We start from the raw sequence: 20,936 nt of genomic DNA on the forward strand, positions 1-20,936 counted from the left end.
ATGGTCATACAGCCTGTTATCCACTGATCATTTTCCTGCAGTGTGATCGAGCCGATGTAGATGAGATATAAACAATGCCAGGGCAGCCACTAGCACACATACAGAGAGAATAATCACTGATCATCAGAAAATGAATGCAGGCTTCGCATTTGGATTTTTGTGTGTGTGAGTCTGAAAAGCTTACAGCTGTGCTTCCAGACAGGTTTAGCAGAGTCACTGCATTGCTACAGGGGCGGCACAGAGCTTAGTCAGCCTGCGTGTTCATGGAAGTCAGAGAAGTAAAGTTTGCACTTCTGCAACGTGTAACATGGAATGTTGGAACCATCTATTAGAAGGAGACTAGTGGGGCTCTGGAAAATAAGCTTAACTCCTGATACAATGCATATCACAATACTTGAGAAATGAAACTCTACAAGTATTGAAATTTGATTTTACTAGATATTGTGATTTTAGTTTTTTAGAAGACTAGACCACAGACAAAAGTGAAATAATATACATCTTAAGACTTCATATCATAAATTCATGTATCATCTCATTTAAGATTTTTTTTTTTCAGGAGAACCATACTGCATATTTGGCAATTAAATAATTGAACTGCCTCCTTTCCAGTGTATTATATCTCCACACTTGGCTGCGTGAAAAGTAGTGAAATAGTTTGTTAGGGTTGAGCAGTGTGTATGTAGTTGATATATTATGATGTGTGCTACAGCGCGTCATGCAGACAACTGTTTTTATTTATTTATTTTTTAAATCTTGAAATATTTTGCATGTTAAAAGTGAAAATTGGGGCGGGGGGGGGGGGAGTTTTGCTCTTCCAGTGCTACTGACTAGAGCAGTTGAATGTACAGCCAAGACAGGCGGCTCCATGGTGCTCACCTGTCCCCGTCTCTGCCCACCACACACTTGATTTGTGAATGGCTGGCGTATGTCAGCCTTTAATCATACAAGCGAAGATTCGCCCCATCTTTAAATTTTTAACTCTCTGGTGCTCCGTTAAGTAAATAATCATCAGTGCTCAATTTGATTCCTAGGGAAATTTGTTGTGGTCTGACATTGTTATTTATTTATTTATTTATTGTAGCTGTACGAAACTGAGGTGAAATTGGGTGTGCAATACCCTAATATTTGCTCACAAATCTAATACTTAGTTTGTATAAGTAACAATGATTTCTTTTTGAGGAATCTGTGAAAAAAACAGTGATGTGTTTGTTTTTTTACAGGTGACATTACACAGAAGGGCTACGAGAAGAAAAGATCCAAACTCCTGGCTTCTTACATAATCCAGACTCAAGGTAAGCATGTGTCATTTGCACTATTGTGGATATTTTTGTCATTCTCACCTCTTCTTTTTCACCTAATTAATCATGAAAGGAACCACATCATAGCGCATGATGTGGTAAAATCAAAGGTGAATGCTTCATACATGTGATTGTTATTCGAACTTCTATTAGTTATAATAGTGAATCCTATATCCATGTTCATAAATTATTGTCAGCACTTTGAACATCTGATGCAGATGTTAAAGCACTATATAAATGCAGTCCATTTACCATTTGTCACTTATAAGCATCGGATAAATGAATGTAATGTAATGTACATAAAATATGAGATGGGTTTTTTTTTCTCTGTGGCACACTCGAAGAAATGATATGATTTGCTTAGGGCCCCTTCACACATAACACGATTGAAGCCGACTAGCGCACAAAGGAGGAATTCCATGCCATTCGTGAAAAATCGGAGTCGCCGCTAATGCCTTGTACACCTGTTGCTGCAATTATTCGCACACATCAGTGGCCGAAAGACAGAGAGTGCCCTGTGAGAGCCCATTTGATCCCTTTCTTGGCAGGTGTCGGCCAAATTCCAGGTGACACACACGAACATCCAACACCACTCGCTTGACACTTAGAAAATGTGGCGCCATTCCCGTTGTTAGCACAAAAACTAAGCAGGTGATCACTTTCGAGCTGGATGTGAAATTTGTCTAAGTGCCCCCACATGTGTGGCATTGCAAAAAGCAACACGTGGCGTGCATGTGTATCACACGTCTTGCTTCTCCCCGCTCACCCCCCCAGAACACATGTGGCGTATGTGTGTTTCACCCCCCCCCCCCCAACACACACACACACACACACACACACACACACACACACACACACACACACACACACGCCACATGTGTAGGGAGGAGTACACTTGCATACGATGCTTATATGTATGTACAGACATGACTACATAGGGGCTGGACAGCTAAGTCTGAGCGCACACAGCATGGGGAGGCGCCTGTCAGCTGATCACAGCACACTGACAGCTGGAAATGATGGGTTAGTGCACACGACGTTACAAACAGAGACCACCGCCAGAACAGGTATATAAAAATTTACAACAATGCCTACATACGGAATTACATAACAAATAACTAAAATAAATGACCACATAATACAGAAACAGAGAGTGACGTGTTGGTCTTGGCGTTTTTTTTTTTTTGTTTGTTTGTTTTTGTTTTTTTTTTTTTGAAGATGGCACTGTCGATGCAGCTGCCTGTTACTTCAGCTCTGCCCCCTCTTTTCCTACTTTTGCTATTTTTAATACTTTTTAATAGTGCTTTAGTGTTTTTATTTGCAGTAGGAGGTACCCTGTGCAAGTGTGCACATGGGAAACCCACTTTTGTAGCTGTTGTGATTAGTTTTCTGCTTCTTTTGGCACTTTTTGAGGCAGTGCGGGGAAATCCCTTTGTCTCCGGCTCCAGACATCCCATTGTTTACACCCGGGATCAGCTACTTGGACTAAGAGACTCTATGTACAGTGGGCCGGGTCCCCACTATGCTGAGCACCTGGGCATACCAAGGAGACGGAGAGGCTGCAGGGGTGGCCACACAAAGCGGAGAAGGACTTATATTCCGTCTGTGGTCATGGGGAATGTCAGGTCTCTCCGCAACAAGACAGAGGAGCTAGCAGTGCTAACCATTTCTAGAGGCTGTATAAGGGCTGCAGTCTCATGTGCTTCACGGAGACGTGGTTGGATGAACATGTACCGGACTCGGTCACTAACATGGAAGGCTTCACACTCATCTGCATGGACAGGACGTTGGCGGAGAGTGGGAAAAAAGAGGAGGAGGGCTCGCCGTTTATGTGAGTGAGAGATGATGCAGCGCAGCTCATGTTCATGTGAAGGATCAGATCTGCTCCTCGGACGTGGAGCAACTTGCGGTGAGCATGAGGCTACACTATCTCCCACGGGAGTTTGGAAGTGTGGTTGCGCTCTGCGTGTATATTCCTACCTCTGCAGACGCCACCGCTGCCTGTGAGCGGATCCACAGTACAGTCACACGGCTGCAGATACAACACCCCCACGCGCTCCTCCTCATCACCGGGGACTTTAACCACACCTACCTCTCCACCACCCTCCCCACGTTCACCCAGTACGTCACGTGTAAAACCAGGGACAATAGAATACTGGACCTTTTTTACGCTAATGTGGAGGACGCTTACACCTTCCCCCGCTCGGACGCTCGGATCACAACCTCGTCTACTTGCTCCCCCAATACACACCCAGGGTGAGAAGACAACCAGTGCAGAAAAGGTCAGTGAAACTCTGGACTGAAGAGACCACTGCGAGGCTGAGGGACTGTTTCAGAACCACAGACTGGAGCATGTTTCAAAACTCTCACGGTGAAGACATCAACGGCCTGACCCAGTGTGTCACTGACTAGATGAACTTCTGTGTGGAGAGCACTGTGCCCACCCGGAGGGTACGGTGCTTTCCCAACAACCACCCCTGGGTGACCCCCGAGCTGAAGGTCCTGATAAACCAGAAGAAGAGGGTTTTCAACTTGGGAGACAGATAGGAGCAGCGTAGAGTCCAACGGGAGCTCCAGTGGAGGATCCAGGCAGCCAAGAAGGAGTATGGAAGGATGATGGAGGAGCAGCTGACCCAGAACAAAGTCAGGGACGTGTGGAGATGCCTCAAGACCGCCTCCGGATTTGGGCAGGGTGCCAGCATGACTGCAGATGAAGATTCTCGGTTTGCAGAGGAGCTAAACAGTTACTGTAACCATTTTGGCTCCTCCACACACACACATACACACACACACACACACACACCCCGCCTGCTCCCGGCTCTCCATATGTCTCCAGCGGCCAGCCCTCCAGTCCCTCTGACCCTCCACCTTCTTCCCCCTGGTCACCTCCACTGCACTACGGACTTTGTCCCTCCTCCCCTCCAAGGGACTGTATTCAGCACCAGCCCATCTCAGCTCACACCTCAGCTCCCCCTCCCTCCCCCTCACTGTGACTCCAACTGAGGTGAGATGCCAGCTCCTGCGGCTGAAGCAGAGGAAAGCAGCAGGACCTGATGGGATCTCCCCGAGGCTGCTGAGGACCTGTGCAGATGAGCTCTGTGAGGTGCTCAGCCACATCTTTAACAAGAGCCTCAGGCTGGGGGAAGTCCCCACCCTGTGGAAGACCTCCTGCGTAGTCCCAGTTCCCAAAACACTGCACGCCAAGGAACCGGCCCACTACAGACCAGTTGCCCTGACCTCCCACCTCATGAAGACCATGGAGCAACTCGTCCTGTCTCACCTCCGCACCGTGGTGAGCGACATCCTGGACCCACTGCAGTTCGCGTACAGGTCCAACATCGGGGTAGATGATGCTGTCATATATATATATATATAATGAATTAACGAAGCATGCACTGCGAATCACTGCTTTGATTGGTTCAAGGTTCAAAGCAAAGCCGCGCTGCAGAAAAGTTGATTGACCCACTGCAGGGTCTGTAATCAATGTAGAGAAATGATCATTTTCCTGACCAACACCCCCAAAAACAACGGCCACTCTGAAGGACCGATAAGGGAAGCATTAAGCAAAAAGGTTATTGATGTTGGTGGATCGAATCATTTCAATACGGTACCCTTTGGAAAGGAGTAGAATGGCACTTCCTTGTTTGTTTTAGTGTACTTGGTGCAATTGATAGCCGAACACTCAGTTCCATTAGAGCTTGATGTTTTTCTGATGTTGCTGGTATGATAGTTATGATCCATGGTCATGAAAAATGCACATAAACAGAAACTTTTGTCTCTAATACAACTCTGGAGCGACACAAAGACTGCCATTGTGCGTCTATAGCAACACCAGTTACACACATACAAAATGGCGGCCGGCGCTCAGCCAATTGCAATGCAGCATATAGGATGTCGGGCCTCTCTATGTTCTCTCAGCCCATGGCATACTTTTTCTGGGCACAAAACTTGTCAGTTGCCCCTCATATACAGAGCTGTAAGCCATGATTTGGCTATACTTTCCACTTGCCAAAAACTCTGAAACACTTTCAGAAAGTGACCGATTTCAAGCTGTTGAACAAGTTACTGAGCATCGTTTGTGTTTCTTGTTATATGTTCTGTATTATGACATATATGCTTGCTTTTGACAGTAGAGCAGCCACATCAGAATGACGTGCAGCCGCCCCCTTCCAGTTCCTCCTCCAGCCATGCCCCTCCCCCCTCCAACTCATCCCGTTACCGTGAGCGCCGATCCCGCAGAACACACCGCAGTGGAGGAACTAGGGATGACCGCTACAGATCAGGTGAGCATGATCAACTGTTGATGAACTGAAGATGGATGACAAGTTAAAATAGACCAAAATGCCTGAATAAGGTGCTGGTCTGCCACGTGCTACCAGGACATCTTGATCAGAATCAGAAGATTCGTTATTCACCAAGTATCTTCAAAGAATACAAGGAATTTGACTCCAGTTTGACCTGTATCCTCTCTGTACAAGCATGTAGAAATTAACATGAAACACTAAATAATTCACAAAGAAATGCTCAAACAAAATGTGCAGTAAAAAATGTGTACAAAGGAGAAACAGACAAACAGATTGAGGTTGTACATGAGGTATATGAATTATTGAGTTTTTTGGCAGGTTTTGTTCATCAGTGTGATGGCATGTGGGAAGAAACTGTTCCTGTGTCTCGTTGTTCTGACGTACAGAGCTCTGTAACATCGACCATAGGGGAGGAGTTTAAACAGTGTGTGTCCAGGGTGTGAGGGGTCTACAGAGATGTTACCAGCTCACTTCCTGGTCCTGGATCAGTATAAGTCCTGGATAGATGACAGGCCAGCGCCGATGATTTTTTTTTTTTTTTTTATGCAGACCTTACAGTTTGTTGAAGTCTGTGCCTGTTATAATTTGGTTTCAGAAGGAAACCCAACAGAGACGGAGATGCACAGGACAGACTGGATGGTGGATTTATATATGTATTCATATATATATTATAAAGATGATGAGCAACTGGGGCAGTTTGGACTTCCTGAGCTGTCTGAGGAAGTACATCCTCTGCTGTGCCTTTTTCCTGATGGAGTCTATTTAGGAGGTCCACTTCAGATCTTGGGAGATGGTGGATCCCAGGAACCGGAAAGAGTCCACAGTAGACACAGTGTTGTTGAGGATGGGGGGGGTTTCTCCTTAAGCCCATTATTATCTCCACAGTCTTGAACGGGTTCAGCTCCAATTTGTTCTGACCACACCAGAGGACCAACTGTTCCACCTCCTGTCTGTATGCAGCCTCATCACCATCCTACATGAGTCCAATGATGGTGGTATTGTCTGCAAACTTCAGGAGTTTAACAGAGGGGTCCCCTGAGGTGCAATCACTGGTGTTAGAGGGAGAAGAACTGTTGGGAGAGCACACACTCCTGAAGGTCCCATCACATTTAGCACAAATGAGCAGGAAAGAAACCGAAGCAGGAATGGGAATAAAAGCCAAACTTCGAGCCACATTCGGGAGGGACAGACATTTGGACAGCCATGTACGAATGTTGGTCGACTACTTAAACTGTGGGCAGATCCCGCCTCGACTGATTTGTGCACATCCCATGCGTATGCTTACGAATGCAGTTCAAATGTAGTTGGAACACAGTATGAATACCTGATAGCATTCTGGGCATTATAGTATTGTTATCTTATTGTATGTATTCATACAGTAACATAACAAGAATGCACTTGAATGATGTGCTGTACTGTGCGGTCTGATCGCCAGCCAAAGTCTTGGAGGGGCGTGGCGGAACGAGCACTGTGGTCCCCTATCTTTTGAAGACCAGCCGTGTCTTCCTGCTGGATGTCGGATGATATCCGACGTATGAATTGTGAACATGTAAACCAGGGTCCTCTGATGATCGCATAACCACAGTACATGTAACCACGTATGTTCAGAGTATTACAGCCAACAGAACACTGACATGCACACCCACATCCGTTATTACCACTGCGGCCAAGGGTAATAGCCACCAGTCCGAGGTGTATCACCGTAAATCCATAATCAGGGGACCCCGGCGACATATATCGGTAAAAATATTGGATGACCTATGTAATGCAGGGAGTCCAGCAGGTGTCCTGTAATTGTACCTTGGCATAGCATTGAGCAGGCTATGAAAGAACAGCTTCATTTCTAAACATATTCTGTTATTTGGCACTTTGTTGATGTTGATTGAGAGTTCTCACATGTCAGTCTAAGATCTCCCGCTGGTATTGAACATCTGTTGATCAGAACATATTGTTCCATTGGCACTCCAAAATTTTAAGTACAGAATCTAAATTATGTTCAGACATAAATCCAGATGATTCAGGTTGTGTTTTCGGAATATTTTAAAAATATCCAGTTACTGAGTTACATGGGTGTTTTGGTGGTGTCCGTCACTGGTGTTCTTGAACAGTCACTTGCCTACTCCAGATTGATTTACCATAAAGTACCATACTGTTTGTATTTCTCAATGATTGACATAAATAAAGCCCAACACATAGTCAAGGACATAGAAATACGCATATATCCATCTCTTAATAACGGTCACATATACAATTTATGTTTGTATTTTTTATTTGACAGTGTTAAAGCATTTTACTTGTTGTTCAGTAACTTTCTGGTTGTACAAAATTGGTTTCTTTACATTTATTTCTGAGCATATTTTAAATTCTCTGCTTTAAGCCCCAGTCACACGGCACTAACGAAGGACAACAAAGCCCAAATGAAACAAGAAATCTGCACTTACATCGACTTTCAGAGCCATTGTTTAACCATCGTTCAGCTTTGTTCCTGCAGTTGGCGCTTCGTCAGAATTTTCAAACTGTTGAAAAATTTGAAAGAATACTGCCAGCAATCTCAAATAGTCCGTATTTCATTTTACTTTTGTTCTTGAAGGTTTCTTATCGTTTGCTTAGTTTTTGGTAACATCAGCGTTTCGTTTGACTTTTGTCCAGCGTCGTTCAACCTCCCAACTCCGACATATTGAACAAATACAACGATATGTGAAAGAATCAATAACTAAAGCTTCGACAAGCTGAACGAAATGTCCCTATATCGTTAATGAATCGTTCGCGTTTGCAAGATACAATTTTCTTTTTGGTCAGTTGGAACAATGTCAGAAACTGAAGTATTGCTATGGTAATAGTTAATAAAAATAAAGAAAAAGCATAGCACACTCAAAATATTGATGCTGCTGTTTTATTTCATAATAATGTTTTGGCCAAAGGCCTTCGTCAGATTGCAGCTTCAGTTGGACCAAGTGTTCAAAATTGTTTGTCAACCCAGGTGCTCAAAACCCCCTCCAACGAGTGGGAGGTCCCAAGAGTGATGACACCCAGTGATTAATCACTGGGTGTCAATATTTTGATTATTTTTATAAAAATGTTTTAATTTTAATTAATTATTTTTATTACATTTTTTATTAATATAAATATTTGTCAATATTTATATTAATATTTACTGGGTATCAATATTTTGAGTGTGCTATGCTTTTTCTTTATATTTGAGTTACTATTTCTGCATATGCACCTCAGCAGAGGATCTTGGTGTGCATTTTTTACCTATTTAATAGTTCATAAAAAGTCACCAATTAGTCCATCTTTGTGACCAACAAGGCACCAAAGCTGAACCGATTTGATTGAATCACTCAGAGAATCTAAGTTTTAATTTTCTCGAATTGAACTGAAATTTTGACCTTTGATACCCATGAAATGGCTCCTTGCTATATTTCAGTAATCACTGAGGCTACAAAACAGATTTTGGCCATAAATTACTTAGAGACCTCACGTTTCTATTTCATATAGTTGAATATTTTCCCTGAAAGAAATCAAATTGTTTTTTTTACATTCATTCCAGTGATATTATTCACTGCTGCATTTCACATATTTTGGTAACAGCTCAGCAGTTCAGCATATTTAGTTTCATACGTATGACATAAACTCATGACAATGTTTAAAATACTGACTTATGAACTTACAAATGCAGATAAGAAGGGGAATTGTTTTTTGCATGCTGGGAATACTTTCACCTAAAAATTAAGACTACAACCAGTGAAAAAAAAAATCTGCTTGGGGGGGACGAACTAAGACACAGAATGTTGTGCACTGTGTATTCAGGATTTTCTTTAAATTTGTCATCTGTCTGTACATTTAGCTTGACTATTACCTCATACCTTTGATTCACAAACATCACTGAGGAAGTGTATTCTCCTGTGGTATAGTTGCTGAAATTGGTCTGCATTAACGTGGCTTATTGGGCCAACATGTGTTGATGCCAGACTTGTTTCAAAGGGACCAATTAAAGAAGTGATTGTAAACCATTGTGCGCACGGCCCTAAAGTTGCGTCTGCCCTGTGGTTGAGAAGAGACAATGTAGTCCTGCAGCTGCAGAACCACTCAGTGAGGTTGCCCCCCCCAACACTCTGTGAAAGAAGAGTGAAGTCACTGTCCGGCTACGTTTGAGGAGGCCGAGGGACCCAAGGGGAAAACCTGATGCTATTGAGGATAACAGAAAGCAGAGCATAAGGTGAACCAGCATAGCGAGGTCGACGCTGTAAATTCATCCTCCCTGCAGACTGCCCACACCTTTCCAACATGCTAGGCTGTTAAAACGGTTAAACAGGGTTTTGGTGGAGGATCACTAAAAAAGGCAGCAGCATTCCATCTATATGCCACAGCCAGATTAAATGTGGGCATCGCCTTGGTTTTCTCCAGCAGCTGGGGTCCTCAACACTGAGGCATCTGCGTGCTGGATCATGCACAGAGAAACACATTACATGGCCACAATGCTTTTGACAGTAGAATTACAGTAGACAGTCGAACAGAATTGCTGACAGTCCCTCAAAGTGCAAATGATACTCTTCATCTGAGTCTCCCAAAGTAGCCACTCGTTTGAGACGAACCCAGGGCTTCTCAGAAGACCCCTAGTACTAAAAAGCGTCACCTTAGGCCACTGATTAGCATCCAAGTCTTACAACCGTATAGTAAAACAGGAAGCACCAGGACCCTAAAGACTTGGACTTTCGTTCTCCTGCAAAGATATTAGCACCAACAAACACCTCTGTCCAATGACCTCATGACTCCATAAGCTCTTCCCACATGTCTCCCAGTCTTAAAGGCTGAGAACCCAGAGACATGAATGTCTCTACAAATTCAACACACGAATGGCCAAGTCCAGAAAGTCATTGACAGCAGGGTAGATGATATGTGAAACAGTTGCACATTTAATGGTAAAGGCACCAACTTTTGCACAGACATTATTTGATATATAATAAAAAAAAACTAATAAAAATGTAGATATCATGCCAGCCTCAATTTTATTTGCCGCCTCCCCCAATCAATGTAATTATGATAAGAATGGATTCAGCATGTAAGAAAAAACAACCCTTGTTTGTATCAGTATGACATATGAAGTGATGTTTTTTATGTTTTCTTGCACGCTGAATCCATGACTCTGGGTCCTTGTTCTTTGAGACTGAGACACCTAAGAAGACTCTGTGGAGTCATGAGGTCGCTGGACAGAGGTGTTTGGCGATGCAGAGAATGAAGGTCCAAGGCTTTCGGGTGCTAGTGCTATCTGTATTACAGTATTGTTGTGAGACTTGGATGCTAACCAGTGACCTAAAGTGACAAATGAATGTGTGTGTACTTGGTCTCTTCTGAGGATACTTGGTTCAGGTGGAATAACTTTGTGTCAAATGAGCAGTTACTTGGAGAGACTCATATGAGAAGTGTCACTTGCATTGTAAGAGAGGGACATGTGACCTGTTTCTCTGTGCATGATCCAGCATGCAGGTGCCTCTGTAGTGAGGACCCCAGTGGCTGGAGAACACCAAGGGCACATCCATGTTTCACCTGGCTGCAGCAGATACACAGTTGCTTTCAAAATGTGGGGTTGTATTTAGTGCAGCAAATAATAGAATATTTACAGAGGAATCCTTGAAATGGTGATACAAGCACCATGGATGGCACAAATAAAAAAACGACTAGCCATTTGAATTTTCAATAGGTGGCTATTTAGGGGTCAATTGAAGAATTACACAGGGGTCAAAATTTTAAAATATTCCAGTCATATTGAAAGCTATACCATATTATATGTCTAATCACAGATATTCCAGAAAGGTATAGTTTGGACAATCTATGACTGAATATTATGGAGTTATGGGGTAAAAACCTTAAGAATGGTGACAAATGTCAGTTTCAGTTTGTGCAGGAGTCAACAGTTAAAGTTGCTCCAATTTTGGTAAAAAGTGGTGCAAATTATTGGTTGAACTAATAGGATTAATAAATGGAATAGTTTTGACTGTGTTAAATGCTTGATCTGTAAGGTAAAGGTCGACGTCCAATAAATGCTATGACATGTGACATATGTTACCCATAACGTAATGTTAAGCATGACACATGGTGCAAACTATTCCTTTTTAAAACCCTATTAACTCAATCAATAATTTGCATCATGTTTTACAGTAATTGGAGTAACTTTAGCTTCTGACACCTGCACAAACTGAACCTGATCTTTGTCACCATTCTTGCTGTTTTTACCCAATAACTCCGTAACATTCAGTCATAGATAATCCAAACTATACCTTTTTGGAATATTTATGTTCAGACAAATAATGTGGTATAGCGTTCAATATGATTGGAACATTATACAAATATTGACTTCGGCTTCGGGCTACAGCAACCTCCCTCGGGTAACAAAATGACTGTTGCCCTCATCACCAGTCAACATTTGTTTTATTCTACCCCATTGATTCTCTAGTAGACTAAAAATTTACAGACTGGGCTTTTATAGGGCACCTTTATAATAAAAAATATTGGTTCAATAAAAAAACATAGTTTTGTAGTTTTATTTCATTAGGCCAGAACACATTTATACCATAAACTAGAACACATTTATACCATAAACTTAACAAATATACTCTTATTTTAACTGTGAACATTGATTAAAGTCTGTTTCTTATTTTGGAACTGATATGGAGCTAGAACATTTAGCGCCATGCTTGGATTAAAGTCTTGAAAACACATTAGTCCTTAACAACAATATTGACCACACAATCTTTAATATTGATGACCTTGGAGGAGAGTACCTGTCCCACCTGTGTCACTGGCGACATAGGTTTATAGCTGGATAGCACAGCTTGTACTAGGTCTTGTAGTCCAGGTGAGTGCGTAGCAGTGCTGGACGATGCTAGTGTGCTCAGAGCATCACTCATCTGTTTTCTTTTTCACTTCCAACTTGGCAATATTGTTTCAGGCTTGATTCCTGTTTGTGACCAGTGACACCGATTATACGAGGTCTGTGATGAAAAAAGCGGCCCTTTTTATTTTTTCAAAAAATAAATGGATTTGATTCATATGTTTTTACGTCAGACATGCTTGAACCCTCGTGCGCATGCCTGAGTTTTTTCACGCGTGTCGGTGACGTCATTCGCCTGTGGGCAGGCCTTGAGTGAGGAGTGCTCCACCCCGCCCGTCGGAATCTCTTTGTCTGAATAGCCGCTGCGGACGGCGCGCGTTGCTTTATCAACATTTTTTCTGGACCTGTGAGGAATATCCGAGTGGACACTATTGGAGAAATTAAGCTGGTTTTCGGTGAAAAGTTTAATGGCTGATGAGAGATTATGGGGTGTTTCTGTCGCTGTAAGGACTTCCCATGGAGCGGGACGTCGCGCAGCGTTTCCAGGCGCCATCGTCGGCCTGTTTCGACCTGAAAACATTCTAATTTAAGGCTTAATTCACCCAGGACATCGTGAGAGAACAGAGAAGATTCAGAAGAGGCCGGCATGAGGACTTTATGCGGACATTCCACTGTTTAAGGACATTTTTTTTTAATGAAAGACCTGCGCGCAAATTCGCCGAGTCGTTTCCGTGACGACTCGGCGAATCTGTGTGCGCCGCGACAGGAAAAACACCTCCGTGTTGAAAACCATTTGTAAAATTCAGGCGGCTTTTGATGGCTTTCAACAAGTGAGTAACTGAGAAATTGTTTAACAGCTTGGGCATGTTCCAACTTGCCCGTTAAGGTTTCCAACGGAGGTGTTTTTCCTGTCGTGACCCCCCCCGCGGTCGGGTCCGGCCCGACATGCGACTGCCCGCACGTTCTTTCATTACAAAATGTCCATTAACAATGGAATGTCCGAATAAACTCCTCATGCCGACTTCTTCTGAAAGTTCTCTGTTCTCTGACGACTTCCTGGGTCAACAGAGCCTGAAATGTGGAAGTTTTCAACTTGAAACGGCGAGAAGCTGCCACCTCGAAGCGCAGATCGCCGTCAGGCGCCGTGGGCCGTCCTTACGGCGACACTACCAGACCAAAATCTCTCATCAGCCGTTAAAATTTTTACCGAAAACCAGCTGAATTTATCGAATGGTGTCCACTCAGTTGTGCCTTACAGTTTTTGAAAAAATTTTTATCAAACAAAGCAGCAGTCTCTGAGCCATTCCTAAACAATGAAAAAACGACGAGAGGGTGGGCCACTCCTCACTCAAAGACTGCCCACAGGCGAATGACGTAACCGACAGGCGTGAAAAAACTCTCGCATGCCCACGAGGGTTCAAGCATGTCTGATGTAGTCACACGTGATTCAAATCCATATGGTTTTTGAAAAAAATAATAAGGTCTGTTACTTTTATCACAGACCTCATATGTCTTGATTCAAATCCTTGCCGATGCAATGTTGTTATAGTGGTAGCCCGGAGACAGTGATTGGTGTAGGTCAGTGATTTTCAACGTTTTTTGAGCCGCGGCACCCTTTTTATATTTACAGAATCCTGCGGCACACCACCAACCAAAATAATATTATAATGCTATTACCTCCGGTTTTGCGCAAAACCCAATTATCGCAGTAGAAAATCGATACAGAAAACACCGCATTTCGAAAATCCTCAAGCATTTTGCGCTCTGATCTCAAGTAGGGCTGTCACGATTAGGAATTTCTGGAGACGATTAATTGTCAGACAAATAATTGCGATTGACGAATATATTGTCTTTTTTTTTTCTTTTTTTCCCCTTCTTTATATTCTACTATTGTAGTATAATTACACAACTCTGGAAGAACGTTTGGTTTCTGTGAGTGGAGAAACGGAATGGTGCAACATTTTTATTTTTATCTTTGTTTTACATACAGTCCCAACTTTTTCTGATTTGTGGTTGTTTCTGTTGCATTCCTGAAATTGTTTCTCCTCATCAGATTGAACAAATAAATACCTTTGGAAAATAACAGCTGTTAAAGTTCAGAGTTCTCACCTGCTTTTTGTGATCTGTGCGTCTGAACATTGTTTTTTTTTTTGTGGCTCAGTTCATTCATATATTCTCATTTTTTAAATATGTTTTTAAAGATATTTGACCGTTTATTTCATCTTATGATCTCATAAATTCAGCATACGACGCGCACATGGTGTGAACAGGATGGTAACGGCAGAATCACACCTTTAGAGAAAGTTCAGAGAGAAGTAAAGGCAGCTTCACATTTCCGTTTTGTTAACGTTCACTCGGGTTAAAATCCTCTCTCTGCTCCATGCTCGCTGTGCACTGAACGTGTCGCGCCTGCATTCAGGAATCTCACTCACCCCACCCCCTCCCTCGCAGTCTGCAGCCTGTTAACTCCGCGCGCGTGCACACACAGGCACAGACACACACACCGACAGCTCCGCATTTTAGACGGCTTTTGAAGAAGACGGCACTGTTTTAATCGGCCGTCAGCCTCCTTGTTATTGTCCTGCCTTAAGACGAGAGCGTGGCTGCAGCACGTTTGACGTCAGATTCTGAGTCGTTTTATGCTTTGTGGGTAAAATAAATAATTCACGGTAATCGCGAATATGAAAAATAATCGCGAATATGAAAAATACCCACGGCACCCCTGACGATCGATCACGGCACCCTAGGGTGCCGCGGCACCCCGGTTGAGAATCACTGGTGTAGGTCATCTGCAAACCGGCCTCTTTTGACAGCAATTTCATTTTTTCACCAAGAGTGTTTTTCCCCAACATTCTCATACCAGACAGCATCAGTTGCCTTAGATGCCCTCTTTGGGTGCTGCCAAAAATCAGGATACTCTGGATTGAGATGTTTCATATACTTCTCCACTGAGCTGACTGGACACAGGGGCGTGCCGGTCGCATACATCCTCCCACCAGTACTTTCTCCATCATCTTGCAGAGATCCAGTGTGGTTTTTAGTCTTTTTGTCTTTCATCTGAACATACTTTTCTCCATTTTCATCTGCTGTAATCGTGAAGTCATCCTTCTGCATTTCTCGTAAATTTTCTCTTCCTCTGTTACCAAAGAAGATCATGATGTCAATAAACACTCGGTTTTGCAGAGTTGCAGGTGTATTGGGTGACAGACATGCTGATGTGTACAGTTTATGCATCTCATCTTTTGGAATCGCTGCTTTGTGTTTCACGACTGCTTTACCCTCATTTTTCAGTTTTACAACAACAGCTTTTAAAATGTCATTGGCTTCTTTAAAATTACTGTCATGCATAATGTCCACATCATAGGCGACTTGCATATGTTTTTGCAGACCGTAACGCAACGACACGAGAGATTTCTTCGAATACAGTTGTCCATTCACCTGAAAACACAGAAAATGTACTATTTAATGTATGTAATTTAATTTTCATTGTTGTTTATGTCTATAGAATAACTGTCACCTGTGTTCACCACATATTAATAAGCCTACCTGGCGAACTTCTGTGTAGAATCATTTCAGTGTTTCAGCAAGGAGACTGGTGAGGTCATCAGCAGCTGCTAAATTAATATTTCTGGCACTGCAGTAGTCATCGAAGGCCCTTCTTTGCTCCTTCACAATTTTCTTAGTGTTTTTGGAATCCTTTTCTTCCAGCAGATTGTTTAAATCATCGTCTGCCATCAGTTGAAACCTTGGATTACCCGAATGATCCATGTCGACGTGTGTTTACAAACAACCTGTTACCACTTATCTGGTTGGAGTGAGAGGCGAAGACGTCGGCACTCTCACTGACCGCCAAACCAGCTGACAGGGCACCACAGGACAACTGCTGCAAACAGATCACACGTAAGTTAACGTTCAGACACAGCAGAGAATATTACCTCCAAGGTAGCTGATTTCTCGGCGAGGAGGTGGAGTTGCAGTCCGGCCTTTATAGTGTTGGTGATGAGTTGAATGAGTGACAGCTGGTGCCGATGCTGAGTGACAGCTGTCACTCCCAGTGGCTCCGACGCCCTCTCGTGCTTGAAGCCCGCACTCCAAGCAGGGCGCCATCTGGTGGTGGTGGGCCAGCAGTACCTCCTCTTCAGCGGCCCACACAACAGGACCCCCCCCTCAACGGGCGCCTCCTGGCGCCCGACCAGGCTTGTCCAGGTGCCGCCGGTAGAAGTCGGCCAGGAGGGCCGGGTCCAGGATGAAGCTCCTCTTCACCCAGGAGCGTTCTTCGGGTCCATACCCCTCCCAGTCCACCAAATACTGGAACCCCCGGCCCTTCCGACGGACGTCCAGGAGCCGGAGCACGGTCCAAGCCGGCTCCCCGTCAATGATCCGGGCAGGAGGCGGCGCCGGTCCGGGGGTAGAGAGGGGTGAAACGTGGTGAGGTTTGATGCGTGACACATGGAAAACCGGGTGGATCCGCAGCGAAGCTGGCAGCTTCAGCTTCACTGTGGCTGGACTGAGGATCTTGAGTATGGTGAATGGTCCAATGTATCTGTCCTTTAATTTCTGGGACTCCACTTGCAGGGGAATGTCTTTCGTGGAAAGCCAAACCTCCTGCCCAGGCTGATACGTAGGGGCCGGGGCACGCCGGCGGTCTGCATGGTTCTTGGCCCTCATCCGGGCTTTGAGCAGGAAAGAGCGGGCGGTATGCCACACCCGACGGCACCTTCTCAGATGGGCCTGGACCGAGGGCACCCCGACCTCTCCCTCCACCAGCGGGAACAATGGGGGCTGGTACCCCAAACACACCTCAAACGGGGAGAGGCCGGTAGCAGACGATACTTGGCTATTATGAGCGTACTCGATCCAGGCCAGATGGTTGCTCCAGGCCGTCGGGTTCGCGGAGGTCATGCAGCGGAGGGCCTGCTCCAATTCCTGGTTCGCCCGCTCTGCCTGTCCATTCATCTGAGGATGGTACCCGGACGAGAGACTCACGGTGGCCCCCAGTTCCCTGCAGAAACTCCTCCAGACCTGAGAGGAGAACTGAGGACCACGGTCTGAGACAATATCCGATGGAATCCCATGCAGACGCACAACATGGTGGACCAGGAGGTCTGCAGTCTCCTGGGCCGTCGGGAGCTTCGGGAGGGCCACGAAGTGGGCCGCCTTGGAGAACCGGTCCACTATCGTGAGGATGGTAGTCATGCCCTGGGACGGCGGGAGGCTTGTGACAAAGTCCCAGGCCGATGTGAGGACCAGGGGCGATGAGGCACGGGCAGAGGCTGGAGGGAGGCCTTGGGCCTTGTGGTGGTCGGCTTTGCCCCTGGCACAGGTGGTGCAGGCCTGGACATACTCCCGGACGTCGGCTTCCATAGACGCCCACCAGAAGCGCTGCCGGACACTGCCCGGTCCTTCGCACCCCTGGATGACAGGAGAGCTTGGAACCGTGACAGAAGTCTAGGACCGCAGCCCTGGCCTCTGGTGGGATGTACAATTTGTCCTTCGGACCTGTCCCCGGGTCCGGGCTCTGTGTCAGGGCCTCCCGGACGGTCTTCTCCACGTCCCAGGTGAGGGTGGCCACGACAGTGGACTCGGGGATGATGGTTTCCGTCGGGTCTGACAGCTCGGTCTTGACCTCCTCTTCGTGCACCCGGGACAGGGCGTCAGATCATTGGTTCTTCGTCCCGGGGCGGTAGGTGATCCGAAAGTCAAAACGCCCGAAGAACAGTGACCAGCGGGTTTGCCTGGGGTTCAGACACCCGGCGGTCCGAATGTACTCCAGGTTCGATGGTCCTGTGAAAACCGTAATGGTACCAATGCTCCCTCCAACAGGTGTCTCCACTCCTCAAGAGCCTCCTTCATCGCAAGAAGTTCCCGATTGCCGACATCATAGTTCCTTTCAGCCGGGGTCAACCTGCGGGAAAAGTAGGCACAAGGATGGAGAACCTTGTCGGACTCCCCGCTCTGGGATAGCACGGCTTCTATCCCTGAGTCAGAGGCGTCCACTTCAACTACCAAACTGCGATTGGGATCGGGCTGCACCAAGAACCGGTGCAGTTGCGAACACGGCGTTTCAACTCCCTAAACGCGGCCCTCGCACCGATCCGACCAGGGGAAGGGACTTTTGTGGAGTCAGGGCTGCAGGGGCTAACTACCGGACTGTAGCCCTTGAGACCCCTCCGGTAGAAATTTGCAAAACCGAGGAACTGTTGCAGTTTTCCGACGTTTTGTTGGTTGGGGCCAGTCTCTCACCGCTGCAACCTTGGCCGGATCAGGGGCGACGGAGTTGGAGGAGATTATGAACCCCAGGAAAGGACAAAGACGGGCGGTTGGAAATCGTACTTCTCGCCCTTCACAAACAGGCGGTTCTCCAACAACCGCTGTAGGACCTGACGTACCTGCTTGACATGGGTCTCCGGATCCGGAGAAAAAATGAGTATATCGTCTAGATATACGAAGACAAACCGATGCAGGAAGTCCGCAAGACGTCATTAACCAACGCTTGGAATGTCGCTGGGCGCATTGGTGAGGCCGAACGGCAATGACAGGTACTCAAAGTGACCTAAATGCCCGTCTTCCATCTCGTCATCCCTCCCGGATCGAACCAGGTGATAAGCATTCCTAAGATCCAATTTTGTGAAATTTGGGCTCCATGCAAGGGCCGTGAACACTGAATCCAACAGAGGTAACGGGTATCGGTTGCGAACCGTGATCTCGTTCAGCCCTCTGTAATCAATGCATGGACGGAGTCCGCCGTCCTTCTTGCCACAAAAAGAAACCAGCACCCATCAGGGAGGTGGAGTTCCAGATCAACCCGGCAGCTAACGAGTCCCGGATGTAGGTCTCCCATTGATTCGCGTTACGGACGTGAGAGGTTGTACAGCCTGCTGGACGGGTACTCAGCGCCCGGTATCAAATCAATGGCACAATCGTACGGACGGTGCGGGGGCAGCGTGAGTGCCAGATCCTTGCTGAAGACGTCAGCAAGGTCATGGTACTCGGCTGGCACCGCCGCCAGATTGGGGGAACTAAAACCTCCTCCTTAGCTGTCACACCGGGTGGAACCGAGGATCCTAAACACTCCCGGTGGCAGGTTTTCGCTCCACTGACCACAACCCCAGACGGCCAATCAATCTGGGGATTGTGTTTAACACCCCATGGGAAAACCCAAAATCACTCGGGAGGTAGAAGGTGTTACATAAAACACAATCTCCTCCCTGTGATTTCCAGACACAACCATGTCACTGGCGGTGTTCTGGTGTGTCATTAGTGGAAGAAGGGTGCCATTCTAGTGCCCGCACCGACAATGGTGATGGTAAGGCCACTAGAGGGAGCCCACCTCCTTTGCCCATCTGCTATCCAGCAGAATTCCCCTCCTACCCCGTGTCCAACACCGTGCTGGGGCATGAAGGGTTAGATCCCCACTCAGGATCGTGACTGGGATACGTGCAGATTTTCAGGGTCTCCCCGCTGGGGTATTGTGACACAACCCCTTAGCCCAGTCTCTAAGGACAAGTGCTGCTGTTTTGACCGTTTGGGGCATTCTCTCTGTGTGTGCTCGGTAGAGCTGCAGAGAAAACACTCCCCACGGATCAGCCTCCTTTGTCCTCTGATCTGATCGCCTTTTGGCCCTGCTCGTCTCCATAGCAACGTCAGCAGGGGGAGCTGTCGTCACGTGGAGTGCCCTGGCTGTGGAGCGTGGGGAAGTCGGTCCCTTTGGACCCGGGAGGAAGAGGGACGGCTTGTGCCTGACCACGCCCTTCGTCTCGCTCCCGTCGGTGTTCTTTTAATCGGTTGGTCTAACCGTTAATAACCAGGTCAATAAGCCCGTCTAAATCCCGCGGCTCGTCCTCGCCACCAGGTGCTCCTTAAGGACCAGAGACAGTCCGTTTACAAGGCGGCACGGAGAGGCAAACAGCATTCCAGCCGGCTCGCGCTGCCGCGATGCAGAAGTCGACTGCATACTTAGCTGCGCTCCGAACCCCTGTCTTATCGACAGCAGCACGCTTTGAAGCGGTCTCGCCTCTATGAGGGTGGTCGAACACCTGTCGGAACTCCCTCACAAACTCAGTGTAAACCATTAGGAAGCCGTGAATTCTGCTCAGACGCCGTAGCCCAGGCGCGGTGCCTCTCCTCGAAGCAAATTTATAACGTAAGCCACCCGGCTAGTGTCTGACGCGTACCATGACGGGACGCTGTGAAAAGACGAGCGAGCACTGCATCAAGAAGTTCGCGCACGTCTCCACACAGCCTCCGTACGCTCCGGAGGGCTTATGTATGCTTCAGGGGAAGGTGGGGGGGTTCGTTGAACGACCAGTGGAATGTCTGTCTCTGGCATTCGGTCAGCAGGAGGAGGTGCTGCAGCAGCGCCCTGAGCATGCGCTTCCACCTGGGCGGTGAGAGCCTCCATCCTTCGATTGAGAACAATGCTCTGCTCGGTAACTCAGTCCAACCGAGCAGTAAAAGCAGTTAAGATGTGCTGCAGCTTACCTAACACGCCTCCTGCTGGCA

At 46.3% G+C, this 20,936-nt stretch overlaps 1 protein-coding gene across 1 annotated transcript in view; it reads left to right on the forward strand.

Annotated features, from left to right (window-relative positions):
* dip2bb (disco-interacting protein 2 homolog Bb) overlaps nt 1-20,936 on the forward strand; it is a 275,837-nt gene that overhangs the window by 108,563 nt on the left and 146,338 nt on the right. Inside the window, 3 exon segments of the mRNA XM_034166708.1 lie at nt 1,221-1,292; nt 5,429-5,581; nt 8,464-8,492. Of these exon segments, the coding sequence (XP_034022599.1) occupies nt 1,221-1,292; nt 5,429-5,581; nt 8,464-8,492 (254 nt within the window).

The sequence above is a fragment of the Thalassophryne amazonica genome, chromosome 3 (genome assembly GCF_902500255.1).
Source record: "Thalassophryne amazonica chromosome 3, fThaAma1.1, whole genome shotgun sequence".
Taxonomy (NCBI): Eukaryota; Metazoa; Chordata; class Actinopteri; order Batrachoidiformes; family Batrachoididae; genus Thalassophryne; species Thalassophryne amazonica.